The 20,143-nt window shown below is 40.7% G+C and overlaps 2 protein-coding genes across 3 annotated transcripts; one reads left to right on the top strand and one right to left on the bottom strand.

The window, feature by feature from the left end:
* Positions 1 to 3,665: 3,665 nt before the first annotated feature.
* c12h1orf174 (chromosome 12 C1orf174 homolog) lies at positions 3,666 to 9,413 on the top strand. Its single transcript, XM_010875364.3, has 5 exons — positions 3,666 to 4,072; positions 5,280 to 5,381; positions 7,442 to 7,516; positions 7,981 to 8,337; positions 8,675 to 9,413. The coding sequence occupies exons 1-5, from the start codon at positions 4,055 to 4,057 to the stop codon at positions 8,810 to 8,812; spliced, it is 690 nt and encodes a 229-aa protein (XP_010873666.2). The 5' UTR covers positions 3,666 to 4,054; the 3' UTR covers positions 8,813 to 9,413.
* A 1,697-nt stretch (positions 9,414 to 11,110) lies between these two features.
* Positions 11,111 to 17,529, bottom strand: dffb (DNA fragmentation factor, beta polypeptide (caspase-activated DNase)). Of its 2 annotated transcripts, none has more exon segments than NM_001304073.1 (7): positions 11,111 to 11,643; positions 11,781 to 11,881; positions 15,530 to 15,703; positions 15,879 to 15,958; positions 16,118 to 16,303; positions 16,996 to 17,122; positions 17,286 to 17,425. In NM_001304073.1, coding segments are annotated over 7 exon segments (1,014 nt in total). In that variant the 5' UTR covers positions 17,409 to 17,425; the 3' UTR covers positions 11,111 to 11,420.
* Between the last annotated feature and the right edge of the window lie 2,614 nt (positions 17,530 to 20,143).

The raw sequence follows: 20,143 nt of genomic DNA, 5'->3' as shown, positions 1-20,143 counted from the left end.
TTGTGATAAATTATGCAAGCTCAAAAATAATGTGGTGCCTAATGGGATTCATGGAGGCTCTATCATTGCACATTTGCTTGAGGGGCCAACGGAATGTCTTATTAGCCCCAGAGTATCATATTTTGTTCCCTCTGCAATTGGGACACAAGCAAATGCGTAAGCGAACTTGAATGTGGATGTCCAAGTAGCAAAGCAGAGGGAGGAGCAGTTCATTTGGGTTTTAGCACGTCTCGTAGTGATGCAGACTGAAGAGAGGGATGGTGCATCTTTTCCATTTGACATCAGAATCTGGTACAGCTGCATATTATTGTTGAATAGTGCCACCTGCTGGCTACAACAAGACATGCATTCAACCTTGTGAGCACTTTCATTGGCTAAATACATTAATACTTTCATGGAAATTATTTTACTTTGTGTAGTGATACTGCTGGTGGTAGACAACATAGGGACCAAATGGCCAATCTATGCAAGTTGACACACAATTATATTAAATTGCCGTCGTCAAAAATACAGGCAGAAGGTCAAAACAAGGTAGAATGAAAGACAGGCAAAGGCACAAGAGGAGTGGGCTAGAAAACTTGGTCGAGAGGTGTCAAAAATTGAACTGTTAGGAATCTGAAGGTCAAGAAGAAATACAGGCTCAGTAGAGTAGTAACAACGAACAATACCTCACAAAGAAACAACGAAGACAGAGTGCTATACATAAACCTAACCAGGGTGATTAACAACAGGTGTTCAGAATTCCGGTGATCGGGGCTGTGGTCTGGGCGGCTGGTGAAGGAGCGAGCTGGTCACAGATTGTCTAACATTATAGTCAGCACTTGCAAGATGGTTGTGCAAATCTTGACAAATATTTTTCTGTACAATTTGAAATCAGAAAAACAAACTTTTTTAAATTCTCGATGCAAAAAGGAGAGTAAATGGTCAATCGGAAAATGATTGCTTGTTTTTGTTGTTGTTATTGGGTTTTGAGTAAAAATTTGACCTAAAATAATGGAAAACATAATTGCCATATTTTGTATTTAATTTGTCCCCAAACAATATGTTGCATGTTTTTCAGCAGCATAAAGAAAATAGTAGACTGTGTGTTTGAGATTGGCGTTCCTATCAGAGCTACCGTACATAGCAAGGTGAAATTATTTTCTGTAGTTAACTTACTGTAAATGGTTGCCCATCTGGCCTTCTTCAATATCTAAGCTGTTGTTCAGTAGATTTGCCATTCTCAGCTTCCATCACTCATGCTGTCATGCCACATGTTCTGTCTTAAGTTGACCCTGCTATGTTATCTGCTCAATACAGCCAGAAGGTCCTTGGTTTTAAACATGTTTGAATGCCCACAATGTGTTTTTCTACTTCTTGCAGCTATGTATTCATGTTTTATTTTATTTTGCAAAGCCTCCATATTATACCGCTCATGCTACAAGCCAAGTTGTGTGTAGTTGCAGTTGTCCTTGATTGATACATTTTATTAATTGTTGATTAGCAAATATATTGATAAATGTGCAAGGATTGTTCCTCTTTCTAAAAAAACAACTCTTGAGAGGTGGTACTTCCTGCTGTAGCCCAGTCCTTCCCCCAGTTCTTGAGAACATCCCCTAGAGCAGTTACTGCTAGCTAGCTAACTAACATTACTCAACACAGTGGCTTGTCATCAGTATTTTATGCATTATTTTTTTTAAGTGAACTTACATGGTGATATGGAACCATACACTAAATGTTTGAACCAGACTAGGCTAACAAAGAGGATTTTAGAGAAAGTGGGAGCTTGATATAGGTACTTTACTCAGTATATACAATTGTGCTCATAAGTTTGTATACCCTGGCAGAGATTGTGAGATTTTGGCATTGATTTTGGAAATGTGACTGATTTTCTTGAAGGGTCATTATCATCTGAAGCCATTCATTATCACATAGTTGTTTGGCTCCTTTTTAAATGTTAGAATGATAACAGAAATCACCCAAATGGCTCTGATCAAAAGTTTACATACCCTTGAATGTTTGGTCTTGTTACAGAACAACTAGGTGACACTCACAGGTGAAAATGGCAATTAAAGGTGAATTTCCCACACCTGTGGCTTTTCAATTGCAATTAGTGTCTGTGTATAAATAGTTAATGGATTTGTTAGCTCTCACGTGGATGCACTGAGCAGGCTAGATACTGAGCCATGGGGAGCAGAAAATAACTGTCAAAAGACCTGCGTAACAAGGTAATGGAACTTTATAAGGATATAAAAAGACATCAGTCACTACGGTTCAATCACTTATTATGAAGTGGACATTTTAGGTATCTCTTAATACCAAGCCAAGGTCAGGTAGACCAAGAAATATTTCAGCCAAAACTGCCAGAAGAATTGTTCGGGATACAAAGAAAAAGCCCCGGGTAACCTCAGGAGAAATACAGGCTTCTCTGGAAAAAGATGGTGTGGTTGTTTCAAGGAGCACAGTACAATACTTGAACAAAAATGATCTGCATGGTTGAGTTGCCAGAAAGAAGCCTTAACTGCCCCAATGCCACAAAAAAGCCCCAGTTACAATATGCCCAACAACACTTTGACACGCCTCACAGCTTCTTGCACTCTGTAATTTACAACCATAAACGTTATGTTTGGAGAGGGGTCACAAGGCCTATAGTGAACAGAATACCATCCCCACTGTGAAGCATGGTGGTGGCTCACTGATGTTTTGGGGGTGTGTGAGCTATAAAGGCATGGGGAATCTTGTGAAAATTGATGGCAAATAAATGCAGCATGTTATCAGAAAATACTGGAAGACAATTTGCATTCTTCTGCACAAATGCTGTGCATGGGACGCCCTTGGACTTAATATCACGACAATGACCCTAACCACAAGGCCAAGTTGACCCTCCAGTGGTTACAGCAGAAAAAGGTGAAGGTTCTGGAGTGGCCATTACAGTCTCCTGATCTTAATATCATCAAGCCACTCTGGGGAGATCTCAAACGTGTGGTTCATGCAAGACAACCAAAGACTTTGCATGACTTTTTTTGGCATTTTGCCAAGACAAATGGGCAGTTCTACCACCTGCGGGAATTAAGGGCCTCATAGACAACTATTACAAAACACTGCACACTGTCATTGATGCTAAAGGGGGCAATACACAACATTAAGAACTAAGGGTATGTAGACTTTTGAACAGGTGTCAGTTCATTTTCTTCTTTGTTGCCATGTTTTGTTTTATGGTTGTGCCATTCTGTTATGACCTACAGTTCAATGTAAATCACATATGAAAAAAAAGACATGTGTTTTGCCTGCTCACTCAGGTTGTTCTTTACAAATGGTAAAGTCTAAAGTCTTGATGTCAGATACCACAGCACACCTTCAGAGGTCTAGTGGAGTCCATGCCTCGACGGGTCAGGGCTGTTCTGGCGGCAAAAGGGGGAACTACACAATATTAGGCAGGTGGTCATAATGTTATGGCTGATTGGTGTAAATATCATAATTTGAATACTATTTAGTGTACTAAAGTTCGATTCAAGTGGTTTTAAAATAATTAACTTAACCATACTTCTTTTTAGTCAATGTATTTCTTACTTTCAAGTGCTGGAATATAGTATTTATTTTGTGATCAGATACAGATGCAGATTTTTTTCTATGTTGTTACGTCCTGTCATGCACCTGTCATTTTTGGTCTATGACTGTAGGAGTAGAATGCTTATAATGTGTTAATTTATCTTCATTTGCGAAGAGTATTTAATCTCCATTTCTGCTACCGGGGTGTTTCTATAATGTTTTACTTCCTCGTGCTGTAGGTGGTGGTCTGTCAAACAACACCAAAGAAAACAACGACGAAGAAGAATTGACCCCTGATTGAACTGCACCCGACTTCCAGACATACCCACACGTTTTTTGAACTTCGAACGCCGTCTCGGGTCAACGCCGGTCACTAGCACGACGCAGACTCGAAAACAACAACGCCTTGTCTAACTATCAGAAAAACGACACAATTTTACAGTTTGTTGACGTCCAGTATTATACGAGAAAATTACTTTTATTTTCCGGTTAACCAAATAGATACGCAACCCAGCTGTCTTCGGAAATGAGGAATAAACAACAGGTGAGCATGTTAATGTCAGACCGAGTATACTATAGTAGCTGTATTTTAGTTCCGCGTTATTCAAGTACTATATTTCACGTCAGTTCGTTTATTAACCTCCGAATCCGACATTAAGACCCCTACCAATACGTTTTCCATCATTGGTATTATTCTAGTCTTTTATCAACTACCGTAGGTAGCTGGCTTGCTACTTAATGTAGTTCGCTAGCCAGCTAGCTAACGTGTTAACTATTTGTCATCCAGCTTATAACTGTTAGTTGTAATTATAGAGTACAGTAATGGTCTAAAAAACACCATTGAACGTTGGGTGGCTAACCGCATCGAAAAATGTGACACATTTGATTAAAGATAAGTAATGTATGTTGGTTATGATGACATCACATTACGTTTTCAGTTTTCATTGTCCGCGGTTGCTGTAGTGCAGTATGGTTTGCTGTCATTAATGTACAATATGACACAGACTGTGAGAGAGACCGTGGCAGCAGGTTTGATTAACAATATATAAATATTTATATAAATAAATAACAATATATAAATAACGCGATTTTTATTTAAGAAATCGGCATTATCAAGACACCATTAACGCGAAACCACACAGGCGATTCCGACGACAGAGCATACTGTACCGTCAAATAGTATTTTTGGGGTACTTCACTATAAACGTGGAGATAAACACCTACAAACGTCGGTGAAGCAATAGCTGGTTTTATTGTTTTTAAATTATACCCCACACGCAAAGGGCTCATTTATGAGGTTAAACTATCAATTTAAACACCCGAAAGCTGTTTAATGTATTGTGAGCATTATTACTATATTTCAAATTGTAGTTAGCTTATCATCTGAACTTGGACATTAACTATACATCTCCACACGTTTCCAGTGTACCTTCAAATAATTAGGCAAACCTGACGACTTCTTATTCTACCCTATGCTAATTGGTAAAATTCATGGCGTGTAGCTGTTTACAGTCACTTCTAAACAAAATATATTGAAATTGAGTAATTACATTTTGGGTCTGTTCTAAGTTAATCATATTTCAGTAGAGTTTTGGACTTTTATCCCCACTGGCTGTACTGTATCTATATATAATCTAATGTCATGGCATTTTTGTCCAATTCATGCTTTAGCCACAGGATGCCTAAGATAAATCAACAACACTATTAGGGTATGAGAATATTTATTATACTGTGTGATCTCCCCATTTCAGATGCCTAATGTTAGTCGAGTTAACAACTTGAAGCGGCGAAAAGGGAAGTGCGCAGTTGCCTTAACACGAGATCTCAACGTAGAGGTGAAGAATACAGATAAGGTGAATGCAGTTTTTTGTTCTTTTACCTATTACATTTTGAATTGTGTTATTAATGGACAGGTCAAACTATTTTACAATCATAAAAATTACAATTTTGCTTGTTTAAATGGCTCATTCAGTATTTTTTATAAAGTATAGATCTGCGTAAACATTTTAATTTACATTTTAAAGTCCAAAATGTTTTCTCACCGTCTTATTTTTTTCCAATATACAGTACTGGACACACAGTAATTCAATGATGTTTATTTATTTTTACTATTATCCATATTGTACAATAATAGTGAGGACATTAACACTGAAATTACATATGAAATCATGTAGCAACCCAAAATATATTAAACAAATCCAAATACATTTCATATTGTAGATTCTTCAAAGTAGCCACCCTTCGCCTTAATGACTGCTTTGCACACTCTTTGCAGTGTGACAACCAGCTTCATGAGGTAGCCATCTGGAATGGATTTCAATTAACGGGTGTCTTGTTAAAAGTTTATTTGTAGAATTGTTGTGTTGTGACAAGGTAGGGTTGGTATACAGAAGACTTCAAAATGTTTTCAAGTGCAGTCGCAAAAACCATCAACTGCGATTATGAAACTGGCCCTTTTGTGGACCGCCACAGGAAAGGAATACCCAGTGTTATCTCTGCTGCAGAGGATAGTTACCAGCCCCAGAAATCGACAATTAACTGCACCTCAGATTGCAGCCCAAATAAATGCTTCACAGAGTTCAAGTCACTGACACATCTCAACATCAATAGTTCAGTAGACTGCATAAATTAGAACTTTATGGTCAAATTACTGCAAATGATAACAATAAGAAGAGACTTGCTTGGGCCAAGGCACACAAGAATGGACATTAGAGTGGTGGAAATCTGTCCTTAGGTCTGATGAGTCCAAATTCAAGATTGTTCTTTCCAACCACTGTGACATTGTGAGACGTAGAGTCTATGAACAGATAAGCCGCAGATATGTGGCTCCCACTGTGAAGCGTGGAGGAGGAGGTGTGATGGTGTGGGGGTGCTTTTCCGGTCACAATAGGAAAATGTACAGGTATTAAGTATAATGTATGTTCAAGTGAGATAAACAGTTGTGGCAATAGTTTTGGCAATGTTAAGGGCTATTTGATGAAGTTGGTAAGTGATGGAGGGCTGAATCAGATGACCTGGATTCGACAATCACCTAACCTCAAACCAATTGAGATGATTTGGGATGCATTGGACTGTGGAGTGACGGAAAAGCAGCCAACAAGTGCTCAGCATATAAAATCCTTCAAGGCTGCTGAAATAGCATTCCAGGCGACTTCCTCATGATGCATGTTGAGAGTATACAAATCGTGTGAAAAACTGAGATCTCTATTATTCTACAATGTGGAAAAGATATAGAAATATCATTGAACGAGTATGTTTGTGCAAACTTTTGACTGGTACTGTATATAATAGGGCTGTCATTATCAGATTTTCTCTACCTGATTATCATGGCCAAATAATTAACGGTAAGGATATTATCATGGTATCTGTGGAGAATTTGAAGAAGGGAAAAAAATCACAAATTCATCTTCAACTTTGTTTAATGTGTATTTTTCTTTGTTTTTTTGGCAAATTAATTAGACACAAAACGTATATGGAGGTGGAATCTGTAACCGTAACTGTACAAATAAAAAAATAAAAGCATACAAAAAGAATTATTACACTTAATGGATAGCAAAAAAAGGCAACCCGATAAACAAAAGCTCCACAAGGCCTAACACCGAGAGGAGTTAGGCCTTGAGAAAAAGTACAAAAGGTATTAATTCAAACGCTAGTGTATAGGTCCAGACAGTTTAAGCACATGCATCGTTTGTCCATGAATAAGCTATGGAAAAACCGAGAGGAGTTTTTAGGAAAAATACAACGTCCTTTTTTCATAGGCTACAAAAACGGCACGTCGTCTCCTTGTTTAAGCACATGTATCATTTGTCTATAAGTGACATGAACAAAATATTTGAACAATATTTTGTGGTAGCTCAATTATGTTGGATTTTCCTTTACTTGAACCACTTGTTTGTTTGGTGTTATTTGACAGGTCAGTCCATCAATAGATGGACTAATGGTCTGTGCCATGAGAGAACAGGATCTGGATCAATCTCGTACCAAGAAGGTAACCGCTGCCTTCAAGTATAGCAATTCAGTTTATCATTTACAATTTGACAGTTGAGTAAATTGAATAAATGAATAGGTTTGATTGTAAAGTTTGGTGGTTTTGAGCTACCCCTAAATATCATTAGTATTTTCTCTTTTTCTCTTGGGTTTATAGCTATTTGAGGGTTTATAGATAAAATAGATGTGCAGTACTGCTTCTTATCTGTAGTAGAATGTAATTTAGGACTTTCAGACAAGCATTTGGGGGTGTTTCATTATTTTTACTACAAATTCATTGATGTGGTAAAATTATAGTATATATGCCTGTTGCATGGATTCACAGTGGAAGTTGAATCATTATTTCATTGTTTTTCAAACATTTTACAGATCTTCATTATACATTTTCTCTTGCTCCACCACATCCCTAGTGTTATGAAAGCCTGTTGACTGTAGTATTTTAATTAAGCTGTTTTGCCTTAATAGAGTTCAGTGAAGAGGATGGATATTAAAAAGACGAAAACGGAAGACTCAAAAATACCCTTCAGTGACTGTATGATTGGTGGTTGTAGGGAGTCCTCTACAACTGCCGAAAGGCTGAGCTCTGATTGTTATGAGTTTCATGAAAAGGAAAGCTATGGAGCAACACCACGCCTGGAGGAATTGTGGGAAGGTAAAGAGAACGGTTTGAGATTTGAGTTGGGTTACTACAGAACAATGGGGTTGCCAGAGAAGATGGAGGGTGGCGAAACAGAAGAGTGTGACCAGAGCATCTTCCTTGATGATGACAGTAACCATGTGCTTCCTGTGGAAACGTTCTTTGGAAACATGGAAGTTGTGCAGGTGAGTGGTCAGATTATTTTTGTATGTACCTGTGTTGAGATCCTGGCCTTATGTTTGAAGCCCTGTTTGGCCTAATTTCAAAAGCTCCCAAGTTGAGCAGTGCAGCTGTGTCATTGTGGCCTAATTGCTTTCATGGTTCCAGCATGCTAACCCTGCCCAGAAGTTGTGATACTGGCTGTGCAAATTCTCAGCACCGTCCTGGTTTGGGGAGAGATGGTGGGACAGGGTTGCCTTTCTAGAACTTGCTTTAGCGAGTGGCAGATCAGTTTTGGTCATAAGCTGGAGTGCTCTTGTGGGAGAAAAGAGATTAAAAAGACAATTTCCATTTACCTTGTAGGACTGTCCACAGAGACCTACGGCCACCTCAACCCTCAGCAGGAGGGAGCACAGGAGACGACAGTACTATGCCAAAGAGGACAGTGATGAAGAGAGCGACAGAGACATGCAGCAAAATGACATAGATGGCACCACTTAGTTTATAGAAAATAACACCTTTCTATCAATGGGATGTATGAAAACCTCTGTCTTTATTGCCTTAAAAAGACTAATGTAAATCACACAGACAAGCCTGGACAAGTGGATTTCTACAATGCAACCATAATGTTTTTTTTGCCAGATTGTACCCTAGAATTGTACATTTTATTTAATATGCTATTTGAACAAACATTTATTTTTAATGATCAGAACATTACATATTTAAATTCTTTAAAGGTAAGTGTTCAGATTTTTTTAATTGAATATTTTACTACTAGTGCAATTTACTACTTATATGTATGCACAGTTGCTTTGGATGTATTTTTATATTGCTATCCATCCTGTATAGCTGAATGACTGAAAACAACAAATCATATAGTTATTGTAGTCCATGTTGCATGGTGTATAAAAGCATCAAGTAAACATAAAAACATATATAGTTTTCAATGAAGATGTCTGTTTGTGTCCTACAAAAACGTTTACACTGAAAGCTACCCTGAAAGTAAATTAAAGCTGTGGAAACAAAGAATAACTTCATTGCAATCTAATTACACCCACAGCGAACAATCAGATCTGCTCAAATTAAATCTGCTTGACTACTAGATGGGGACATTCTCATTTGTACTGTCCTCTATATGACCTCGTAAATAGTAAGTGGTTGCCAAATTGTAATTTGACAGATGTCTCCTCCACTCCTTAATGTGTTTAACTAATTTATGCCAACTACTCTTTTTGCAAAAACATTTTATACAATACAGTGGAAAATATATCTCAAAGAAATGTCAGTGATACCTTAAATATAGGAGAATAAAAAGTTTCTATAGTTTGTGCAAACCTGTTAAAAATAGATGGTAAAAAGGAGAAAAATAATCCTGTTCCTGTTTTTTTGCTTGCTTGTCTTACTTTAAAAAGCAGTTAATCAACTGTTTGGCCTCATCCTTTTATCTATTATTATCTTGCCCACCGTGGTAATAAAAAAAAAAATCTGTATACATTTTGGGTTCCAAACTTGTAAACAATCTATCTCGGTGTATTCATTCGGCCAGATATTACATTTGAGTGGGCAAAATGTTACATCAAACAGAACTAAATTAGTTCAGTATCTTTTGTTTTAGTTAGGAAGTTTGGTTTTGGAAGGTTCTTGTTTCTTGTAAGTAACAGGGAGAGATTCTGTCATTGCAATTCACATATAACGTTTTGGTTAGTGGAATGAATACATTGTTGACGCTTAAAACACAACAGCTTAAGTTTTTTTTTTTCAAAAGTAGGACAAGACAAAGGATTCAGCAAAGCCAATTAAGAATCTACCATATAGTCAAACCACAATAACTTTATTTTCAAATACTTCTAGTTCAGAAGTATTATACACCGGATTTTAAACATTAAAATATGACAACTTTACCAATGTATTTCTGAATATCAAAACAAATCATCTACCTCTGGCCTGTGCTCACGTCTTAAATTTGATAACAGCTCCACATTGCCCTCGTATCTGCTTGATAGATCTGTCACTAAATCAATTATGGGATGGACCTACCTGAATTCATCTAATGGAAAGTGTTTCAAGAAACATTTAGCAACTATGCTTTGTTTGGAGGCTACCCCAGTACGACAGCGTTAAAGGGATAGTTCGTCCAAAAATCATATTTCGGTGACAGTCCCCTTACTCACAGTTGGTCCTTCAGACAGTAATTTTTAAAACAGTCCTTTATTCTGCTCCGTCTGAATAAAAATGCCTCTATGGGCCTTTGGAACATCTATTGGTAAGTGAAATTTCACTTACAAACTATCCCTTTAAGCCATATGTCTTCAAACCTCTCCTGGGGACCCCCCAGCAATTCCCTCTATTAGGTGTATCCCAGAGCTAGCACACCTGAATCAACTTTTTAACTAATTAACAAGCCCTTACCTGTTGAACCAGGTAAGCTATTTCAGGGCAAAAACTAAACTCAGATGGCTGGGGGCGTCCCCCAGAGAGGGTTTGAAGACCTATTCAAAAATATAAAATATTCTAGTGTCCTGACTTCTTTGTTGTGTCTCTGAAAATATATTGTAATGTAAATAATCCCTAAAGGCCCAAATATACTTCAAGGTATGTACGTGTACACACACGCAGAATGGCTTCCACCGTATCCTGCATACATTTGGTCTGTACTTTGTGCACGTCTCTCTAGGCTTTGACTGTGTGCATACGCAGGTGCAATACCAACAGAAATCTAGGGGCAGTATACCCAAGATCCTCTGAGGTTCTGTGAGACTGAAACAATCTAAACAGTAATACACAATGAATAAATGTAATGGTCTAATGAACCATTTTTGTTGGCATTGTTTATTGTGGTTGTACAAAATCAGCAGTTGTCAACGACAGCCTCCTTGTGGACTTGCGTAGCATTCACATATGTACATACACCTCCAAAACTGGAGTATGTCAAGACCTTTAGGGAAGGTAAGTTTGAATGGTGTGATCAAATGGAGATGGTTGTATCCCTTTAATTCACCAGTGTTGCACTTTTATATGGTTTAAAAAAATAATCATTTGCAAGTTAAAAAAAAGTAATTATCAACAAGCAGTAGAAAAAACATTTTCACTGAAATTTGTATATATAATTTTAACATCATACTAAAAATACTTTTCGTTTGCCCTTTTGGTAAATTTTCTTTTTATCACACAGCAAATCATGGGCCCCTTTCTTATGGCATACGATATGTACCAGCTTCAGATTCTCCCTAGTGAACAGCAGATTGTAAAAGTAGTCAAGGTTTATGTTGCTGTTCTTGTGGTTATGCAGTGCTTCCACCAGGGCAGGAAGGACAGTCCTCTTCTTCTCAATCCTGGGAGAGGAAAATATTAGTCAACTACAGACTAGATCTGCAATATGGCAGTACAGTGCAACTGATAACTAAGCAAGCTTTTTGTGTTTCAAGAGTGTGACATTCTAAATTATTAATAATATTTGTTAATGACCTACCTGTGGTCCAAATTCCAGGTGCTAAAGAGAATTCTGCTCTCTCTGTTACCATACGGGTTGATCGAGTGGAGGGACTTGCATTCATCCTGGTCAAAAGCACCCTGAGAAGAGTTATTCAGGATCAGTGAAACAGTTATTAAGCCAAATGTGATCTTGGTCCAGTTTCCCCCAAAAAGTTTTTGTAAATCTCCAAACTGTTTCTGCCAAAGTTATAACATGGTTACTAAAGTTGCACTTGTTATCAAATATGTTATTTAACTGCCCCAATCCATTTTTAAAAGCATCTGTTTTAAGTACTTTTTAGGGCATTTCATACACAGATGGTCTCTGCTGAACATTGAATGAATAGATGATACTCTGTAAACAACGATAACATCAGCATTTTTATTATAGGCTAAGGAATAAGCACATTTACCATACCATACCATACCATCTTCTTCCGCTTATCCGGGGCCGGGTCGCGGGGGCAGCAGTCTAAGCAGGGATGCCCAGACTTCCCTCTCCCCAGACACTTCCTCTAGCTCTTCCGGGGGGACACCGAGGCGTTCCCAGGCCAGCCGGGAGACATAGTCCCTCCAGCGAGTCCTAGGTCTTCCCCGGGGTCTCCTCCCGGTGGGACGGGACCGGAACACCTTCCCAGGAAGGCGTTCCGGAGGCATCCGAAAAAGATGCCCAAGCCACCTCAGCTGACCCCTCTCGATGTGGAGGAGCAGGGGCTCTACTCTGAGCTCCTCCCGGGTGACCGAGCTTCTCACCCTATCTCTAAGGGATCGCCCGGCCACCCTGCGGAGAAAGCTCATTTCGGCCGCCTGTATCCGGGATCTTGTCCTTTCGGTCATGACCCAAAGCTCATGACCATAGGTGAGAGTAGGAACGTAGATTGACTGGTAAATCGAGAGCTTCGCCTTGCGGCTCAGCTCTTTCTTCACCACGACAGACCGATACATCGACTGCATTACTGCAGAAGCTGCACCGATCCGTCTGTCAATCTCCCGTTCCATCCTTCCCTCACTCGTGAACAAGACCCCTAGATACTTAAACTCCTCCACTTGAGGCAGGCACTCTCCACCAACCTGAAGCGGGCAAGCCACCCTTTTCCGACTGAGGACCATGGCCTCGGATTTGGAGGTACTGATTTTCATCCCCACCGCTTCACACTCGGCTGCAAACCGTCCCAGCGCATGCTGAAGGTCCTGGTTAGAAGGGGCCAACACGACAACATCATCTGCAAAAAGCAGAGACGAAATTGTGTGGTCCCCAAACCTGACACCCTCCGGCCCCTGGCTGCGCCTAGAAATTCTGTCCATAAAAATTACGAACAGAACCGGTGACAAAGGGCAGCCCTGCCGGAGTCCAACATGCACTGGGAACAAGTCTGACTTACTGCCGGCAATGCGGACCAAGCTCCTGCTTCGGTTGTACAGGGACCTGACAGCCCTTAGCAAAGGACCCAGGACCCCATATTCCCCAAGCACCCTCCACAAGATGCCGCGAGGGACACAGTCGAATGCCTTCTCCAAATCCACAAAACACATGTGGATTGGTTGGGCAAACTCCCATGAACCCTCCAACACCCCGTAGAGGGTATAGAGCTGGTCCAGTGTTCCACGGCCCGGACGAAAACCACACTGTTCCTCCTGAATCCGAGGTTCTACTATCGGCCGTATTCTCCTCTCCAGTACCCTGGCATAGACTTTCCCGGGGAGGCTGAGAAGTGTGATCCCCCTATAGTTGGAACACACCCTCCGGTCCCCCTTCTTAAAAAGAGGGACCACCACCCCGGTCTGCCATCCCAAAGGCACTGTCCCCGACCGCCACGCGATGTTGCACAGGCGTGTCAACCAAGACAGCCCCACAACATCCAGAGACTTGAGGTACTCAGGGCGGATCTCATCCACCCCCGGTGCCTTGCCACCGAGGAGTTTCTTGACCACCTCAGTGACTTCAGCCCGGGTGATGGACGAGTCCACCTCTGAGCCCTCATCCTCTGCTTCCTCAATGGAAGAAGTGACAGCGGGATTGAGGAGATCCTCGAAGTATTCCTTCCACCGCCCGACGACATCCTCAGTTGAGGTCAACAGCTGCCCACCTCTACTGTAAACAGCGTTGGTAGGGCACTGTTTCCCTCTCCTGAGGCGCCGGATGGTTTGCCAGAATCTCTTCGAGGCCAGCCGATAGTCCTTCTCCATGGCCTCACCGAACTCCTCCCAGGCCCGAGTTTTTGCCTCCACAACCACCCGGGCTACAGCCCGCTTGGCCTGTCGGTACCCGTCAGCTGCGTCAGGAGTCCCATAAGCCAACCAGGCCTGATAGGACCCCTTCTTCAGCTAGACGGCATCCCTTACTTCCGGTGTCCACCACCGGGTTTGGGGATTGCCGCCTCGACAGGCACCGGAGACCTTACGACCACAGCTCCGAGCGGCCGCTTCGACAATGGCGGTGGAGAACATGGTCCACTCGGACTCAATATCTCCAACCTCCCTCGGGATCCAGTCGAAGCTCTGCCGGAGGTGGGAGTTAAAGATCTCTCTGACAGGAGACTCGGCCAGACGTTCCCAGCAGACCCTTACAGTTCGCTTGGGCCTGCCGAGTCTGTCCAGCTTTCTCCCCCGCCATCGGATCCAACTCACCACCAGGTGGTGATCAGTTGACAGCTCCGCCCCTCTCTTCACCCGAGTGTCCAAGACATACGGCCGCAGGTCAGATGAGACGACAACAAAGTCGATCATCGACCTGCGGCCTAGGGTGTCCTGGTGCCACGTGCACTGATGGACACCCTTATGCTTGAACATGGTGTTCGTTATGGACAAACTGTGACTAGCACAGAATCCTCTCTCAAGGAGTGTGGTTCCAGAGCCCAAGCCGTGCGTAGAGGTGATCCCGACTACCTCTAATCGGAACCTCTCAACCTCACGCACTAGCTCAGGCTCCTTCCCCGCCAGCGAGGTGACATTCCACGTCCCTAGAGCTAGTTTCTGTGTCCAGAGATCGGGTTGTCTAGGCCCCTGCCTTCGACTGCCGCCCGATCCTCTTCGCACCGGCCCCTTATGGTCCCTCCTGTGGGTGGTGAGCCCACGGGAGGGCGGCCCCACGTCACCCGTTCGGGCTGAGCCCGGCCGGGCCCCATGGGGGAAGGCCCGGCCACCAGGCGCTCGCATACGAGCCCCAACCCCGGGCCTGGCTCCAGGGTGGGGCCCCGGCTGCGCCATACCGGGCGACGTCACGGTACTCATAATGTTGTTCTTCATTAAGGGGGGTTTGAACCGCTCTTAGTCTGACCCGTCGCCTAAGACCTGTTTGCCTTGGGAGACCCTACCAGGGGCATATAGCCCCAGACAACATAGCTCCTAGGGTCACTCGGGTACTCAAACCCCTCCACCACGTTAAGCACATTTATTTGTAGCAAAAGATGAACATATCTTTTTAGGTGCTGATCTCACATCAGTATTATTGATTAATTAAATGCTATGGTAGACTGAATGGAGAACGCTGCCTTTCTTTTGATCCTACATTCTCTGTGTAGGGGTTTGAGGAACATGCTAACTTTTTGGCATAATTCAGGGGGAAAAATCTGGAAAAATAAGCTCAAGTTTCAATTGCAATCAGGGAAATGTGACTCTGATCCTTTTGGTAACCATTCAGATATTCCCCATCATGACTGATCATAGTACATCCCCTAATTAATTAGAATGTTTTCCTTGTTATAGCCAGTTCATATATTACTAGCCACTTTCAGAATTATATTTTACCTGACAGGTGAACCATCCCTCCTTTGTGCATAGTCGTTCGTGTTCCTTTTCGGTCCTGTTGAAATAGCAGCCATTGTACTTGTCAGATTTCAGCTGCATCACAAAGCACTCCACAATCTTCCTGTATTGATCCTTAAGTTTAGGCTTTTGGATGGTTTGAGCATAACTATCGACCTGGTAGGAACCAAAATAGTATGTTTCAAATTACAGAAAGGTTCCAGTTCAACAGGGGGCAAATAGAAAAAGTATTCACAACAAGAACCAGTACAAACCAGTAGTGGGAAAAACATTAGTTATACTGAGGTAGTGCTTTTCTGATCACGGCACCCACTGAGTGCAAAAGTTTTACCTCCTTCATGTATCCACGAATCCTGCTTTCACAGTTGTACCGCATGTAGGCCGATTTAGTCTTAAATCTGACATCAATTCCTGAAAGCCGGGATAATAATGGGTGCAATATTAAGCCATTACATCAGCCTGGTTTGTAAAGGTACACCACAAGTCATTCCAGTTATCCTATATTAAGCGTATCTTGCTTTTATGCTTCATGGAACATTTATTTCCCTACTTAGGTCAGAGGGCTAATACCTTGGAACCAGTCTTCATCATCTGATCTGTTTTCAGTCTCAGAGTTGTCCTTTATATGCAGGAGTAGGTCGCCAAGGAGTTTGCGCCTCTTTGGAGACTGTTCTTTAGACAGAAGGCCCTTAGCGGCATCAATGAGAAGACCTGAGTTCCTGCCCGTGTTCAGCAGCAGGCTTATGTCAAAAACAACTGTAAAAATCAGAAATCACATTTAATTCTGTTTTTCTTGGCTTGAAATGATCCATCCAAGTCACAGCAACAATGTATCTTTATAGGTGTAGGCAAACTCAATTACGTGTGTTATTGTAAACCCACTCCTTGAGACACTCAGTGTGAGGTCACATTGCCAGAGTAAGCCATTACGGCAACAGGGGTAATGTGTCCCACAGATCTTGCAGGATGGACAAAACAGGTGCAAATTCAAATTGTCAATGTAGTTCCTGCCCCAATGTTCTAACCTCTAGGCTAGGCCACCTACCCAGCTTTTATAAAACATTTATGTTTTGTTTTCATTTGGAAGCTATGTGGTGCGGCCAAAAACAATAATAGTCAATGCCAACATGATTGCAAGAACTAAATCTAAAAGAAGTACAGATTGGTCACCCGTGACTGTTTTCTCCCATTAATGTCATGATCTGACATTATTCATTGTCTACAAAAACAACGATCTACTAGTTTCGTTCGCAACTTAGGAATGGTCTAATTAGTTATTGTCTACTTATTGATTGTGAAAATCCGATAACAAATTAGGAGACAAATTCCTATGCGGTGAAGGAAGCTCGATCTAATAGTGCATGTCACCAACAAAGGTGAGATTCATTCGTACAAAATATATTCCGTAATATTATTTTTTACAGTCAAAGTTGCAATGTTTCACTCACATCCGGTCCAACTCTCATCCATGGCAAGAAGGACAAGTTCAGCATTGTCTGGGAGACATTGGAAATAGTCCTCTGTCAATTCTGTTCCATCTTCATACAAGCAAATACGCGAACCGAATGGTGGAATCTATAAGATTTATAACAATGTACACACAAACGTAGATTCCTTGTACCATGTTATTATAATAGTGAGTTATTCAATAAATAAAAATAAACAAGGTTTAACGTACTTCCTGGTTTAAAGTAACAGCAAATACTGTACCGCAAAACTGTTCTGGGAGAAAACGTACCTGAAAAAGCTTACATCCCTTTTTAAGAAGCTCTTTCAGATTTGTTGCAGCCATTCCATATTTTTTTGTTTCGTTGAGACTTCTTATTTTAACAATTTTATTTTTCTTGGATAATCCGGACATCTTGCCTTTTCTTCTATGAAAGAGCGTTGTTCACAAACGTGCACAGGACTCTTACATCCTGCCACCCACTGGTCGGGGTGAAATGTGTCACCTTCTGTTTTAGAAGAGCAGATGCACATCTAGATCTTACATCTATTACGTGATGGGTAGTAATGGATGCTTTCTGAAATGATTGCCCTGACTGTGCTTAATGTTTTTTTTACTGTCTTTTTAATATCCTTTACTTGATCTTTGTAGGTCAAAAAGTATCTGTCCTTTCAGCTGAAAGCTTTTTGGTTTTACCCATGGTATTGGATAACAAAGAGATTTTACCTGCATGCGACCTCATTTATACACCAGGAAAACAGGACCAGCAGAAATGCATCAATACAGTTCATGGAGAATGAGAACAGCTAAAAAGCATAAAATTTCATAACCAAGATGACAAATAATTATATTAAATCTATTGATTTGTGCTTTGCTTATTGCTAAAGTAACAATGGCTGTGGGAATTGAAATATGTACTGCTTCAATCAATCAAATGTATTTTATAAGGTCCTTTCTACACAAGCAGTTGTCAGCTTTTGCATGTTCAGATGACCAGCAGGTCAATAAATGAAGGGGAACTGTGTCCAGAGTTTTTAGGCAGAAACTAGATCAGCTGCAAAACTAGGTGGAGGCGCTGACAGCAGGAATCATCAGGCAGTAACTAGATCTACAACACCACTAGGAGGACTTTGGTCCAGGATAGCTAGGAGTTGTCAGGATATCCCAGTGGAGGGCAGTCCGCCAGGCAGGGAATGCAAGAATGGCTTGTAAATCAAGTGCATTGCGGTTCACTTTCTCACACCTGGGTGCATCTTGCGAATGTAGCATATGTGTACGTACGTCTGACAGGACCAGTTCAGAGAGATAAGTGGTAGCAAGTCCATGTAATGCTAAATGTTCATGTTCTGAAGATGTAAAAAAGCCACTGTTGAAATATTTTTATGTTCATCAGAAGAGAGATCAGGGTCAAGGTTAATAGCAATGAAAAATAAAAAAGTGGTCCTAAAACCAAGCCTTGAGGAACACCAAAGTTCACCTTTAGAACAGACCATCTACACATACAAACTCATATTTTTCTAAAAGATAGAATCTAAACTGAAGGAACTGGATTTTAACCGGTTTTATATATATTTCCAAAGAGTCAACAAATTAATGTGACGTGTGTTTAATAGTTAAAGAGAGTATACAATTACATTACAAGTATCAAAGATAGAAGTTTCACTGAGATATAAGTTTGCAAGAGCTAAGATGCATGCGCAGAGGCTGCAAAGAAAGCCAGAAGAGAGCATTTCTAAAACTATCACTCTGTGATACAGTAGCTAGGGGTGAAATGGTACACGTATTTGTATTGACCCATTTGGTACAGGGTTCACGGTACATGATTCGGTATGCACTGAACCGAACAATACATGAATCATGTTATACCTAGGAAAACATATTATATTGTAAAAAATATTAGTGCATAACCCAATAAATTAACGTGGGAAAAATATCCACATATTAATAAAGTTGTCTTTTAAAAAAAGAAAGTTATTTCATCTCTTGCTGCATACACTGCTCCATCTGCTCATTAGTTATTTCACTGCAGCGAGAACAGAGCTGGGAGAAGGAATTAGCAGTTAGCTAAATGCAAAGGAGCAACATGGCAAGCACCGGTGAGCCAGAAGAGAATCCCAGTATCATTCAAGTCTGCTGTATGGGAACTTTTCGGTTTCTCTGTAATATAATAAAAACAATTTTATTGTTTCAAGTGGTCCTATTTTGTTTAAGGCACTGCTATGTGACTACATTTTTATGTATGCTGCTGGACTATGCACTGTTGTAAATTACTATTTTATTTCATGTTATATGGCAGGCACTGCTGTTTTTTGTTGTCTGTTTGTTTCCATATGCTCCTGGAAATTCAAGCTACCCATGTTTACTATTATAATAAATTCAATGTCGAACTACAATTTACACATTTCTCTGGCATTTATCTTGTTGATGTATCGAAACCGTACCGAACTGTGACACCACTGTACCATATCATACCGAACCTGAGTATTATGAACTGTCTCACCCCTAGTTGTTACCCAACATGTGGGTTAGGGGGATGTTTTATGACACCTTAGCTGATTGTGGGACTGCTATCAGTTAACAGATTCCAATCTATGCCTTCCTGAGTAGTGTCTGTTTAAAGCATTTACCAAATCTATACACCGCATTACATTTGGACTAGGAACCAGAAACAGAGATGTATGTAAATAGAACAGCAACACCATTAATCAAATACCATCATTTAAGGAACATACAGGACATATCATAGGATTTATATGATACCCAGTATAAACATCTGAATGGATGCACTACAAAATTAAGGCTCATTGAATGGGTAGTAAATAAACCTAGAATTTACATATTTTGGTTCTTTCAAAACTAAGCAAGAATATGTCCGGGTAGACCAATATGGGTTTCCAATCTCTCCAAAAGAAGGGAATGATCAATGGTGTGGAGAACAAGGACAGACAGAATTTTTGTCAGATATAACTAAAAGGTAATTTACCAACTTCACGCGTGCAGTCTCAGTACTATGAAGTCAAAAATCAGACTGGGGCAATTTGTAACTATTATTTGTCTTCAGGAAGGCAGTGAGTTGCTGGGATAATTTCTTGAAATTTTTTGAGTGAAATGGGAGGTTCATTATTGGGTGAAAGTTGTTTAATTTGTCC

Source organism: Esox lucius, chromosome 12 (assembly GCF_011004845.1).
Source record: "Esox lucius isolate fEsoLuc1 chromosome 12, fEsoLuc1.pri, whole genome shotgun sequence".
Classification (NCBI taxonomy): domain Eukaryota; kingdom Metazoa; phylum Chordata; class Actinopteri; order Esociformes; family Esocidae; genus Esox; species Esox lucius.
This window is presented reverse-complemented; position numbering and strand designations above follow the sequence as displayed.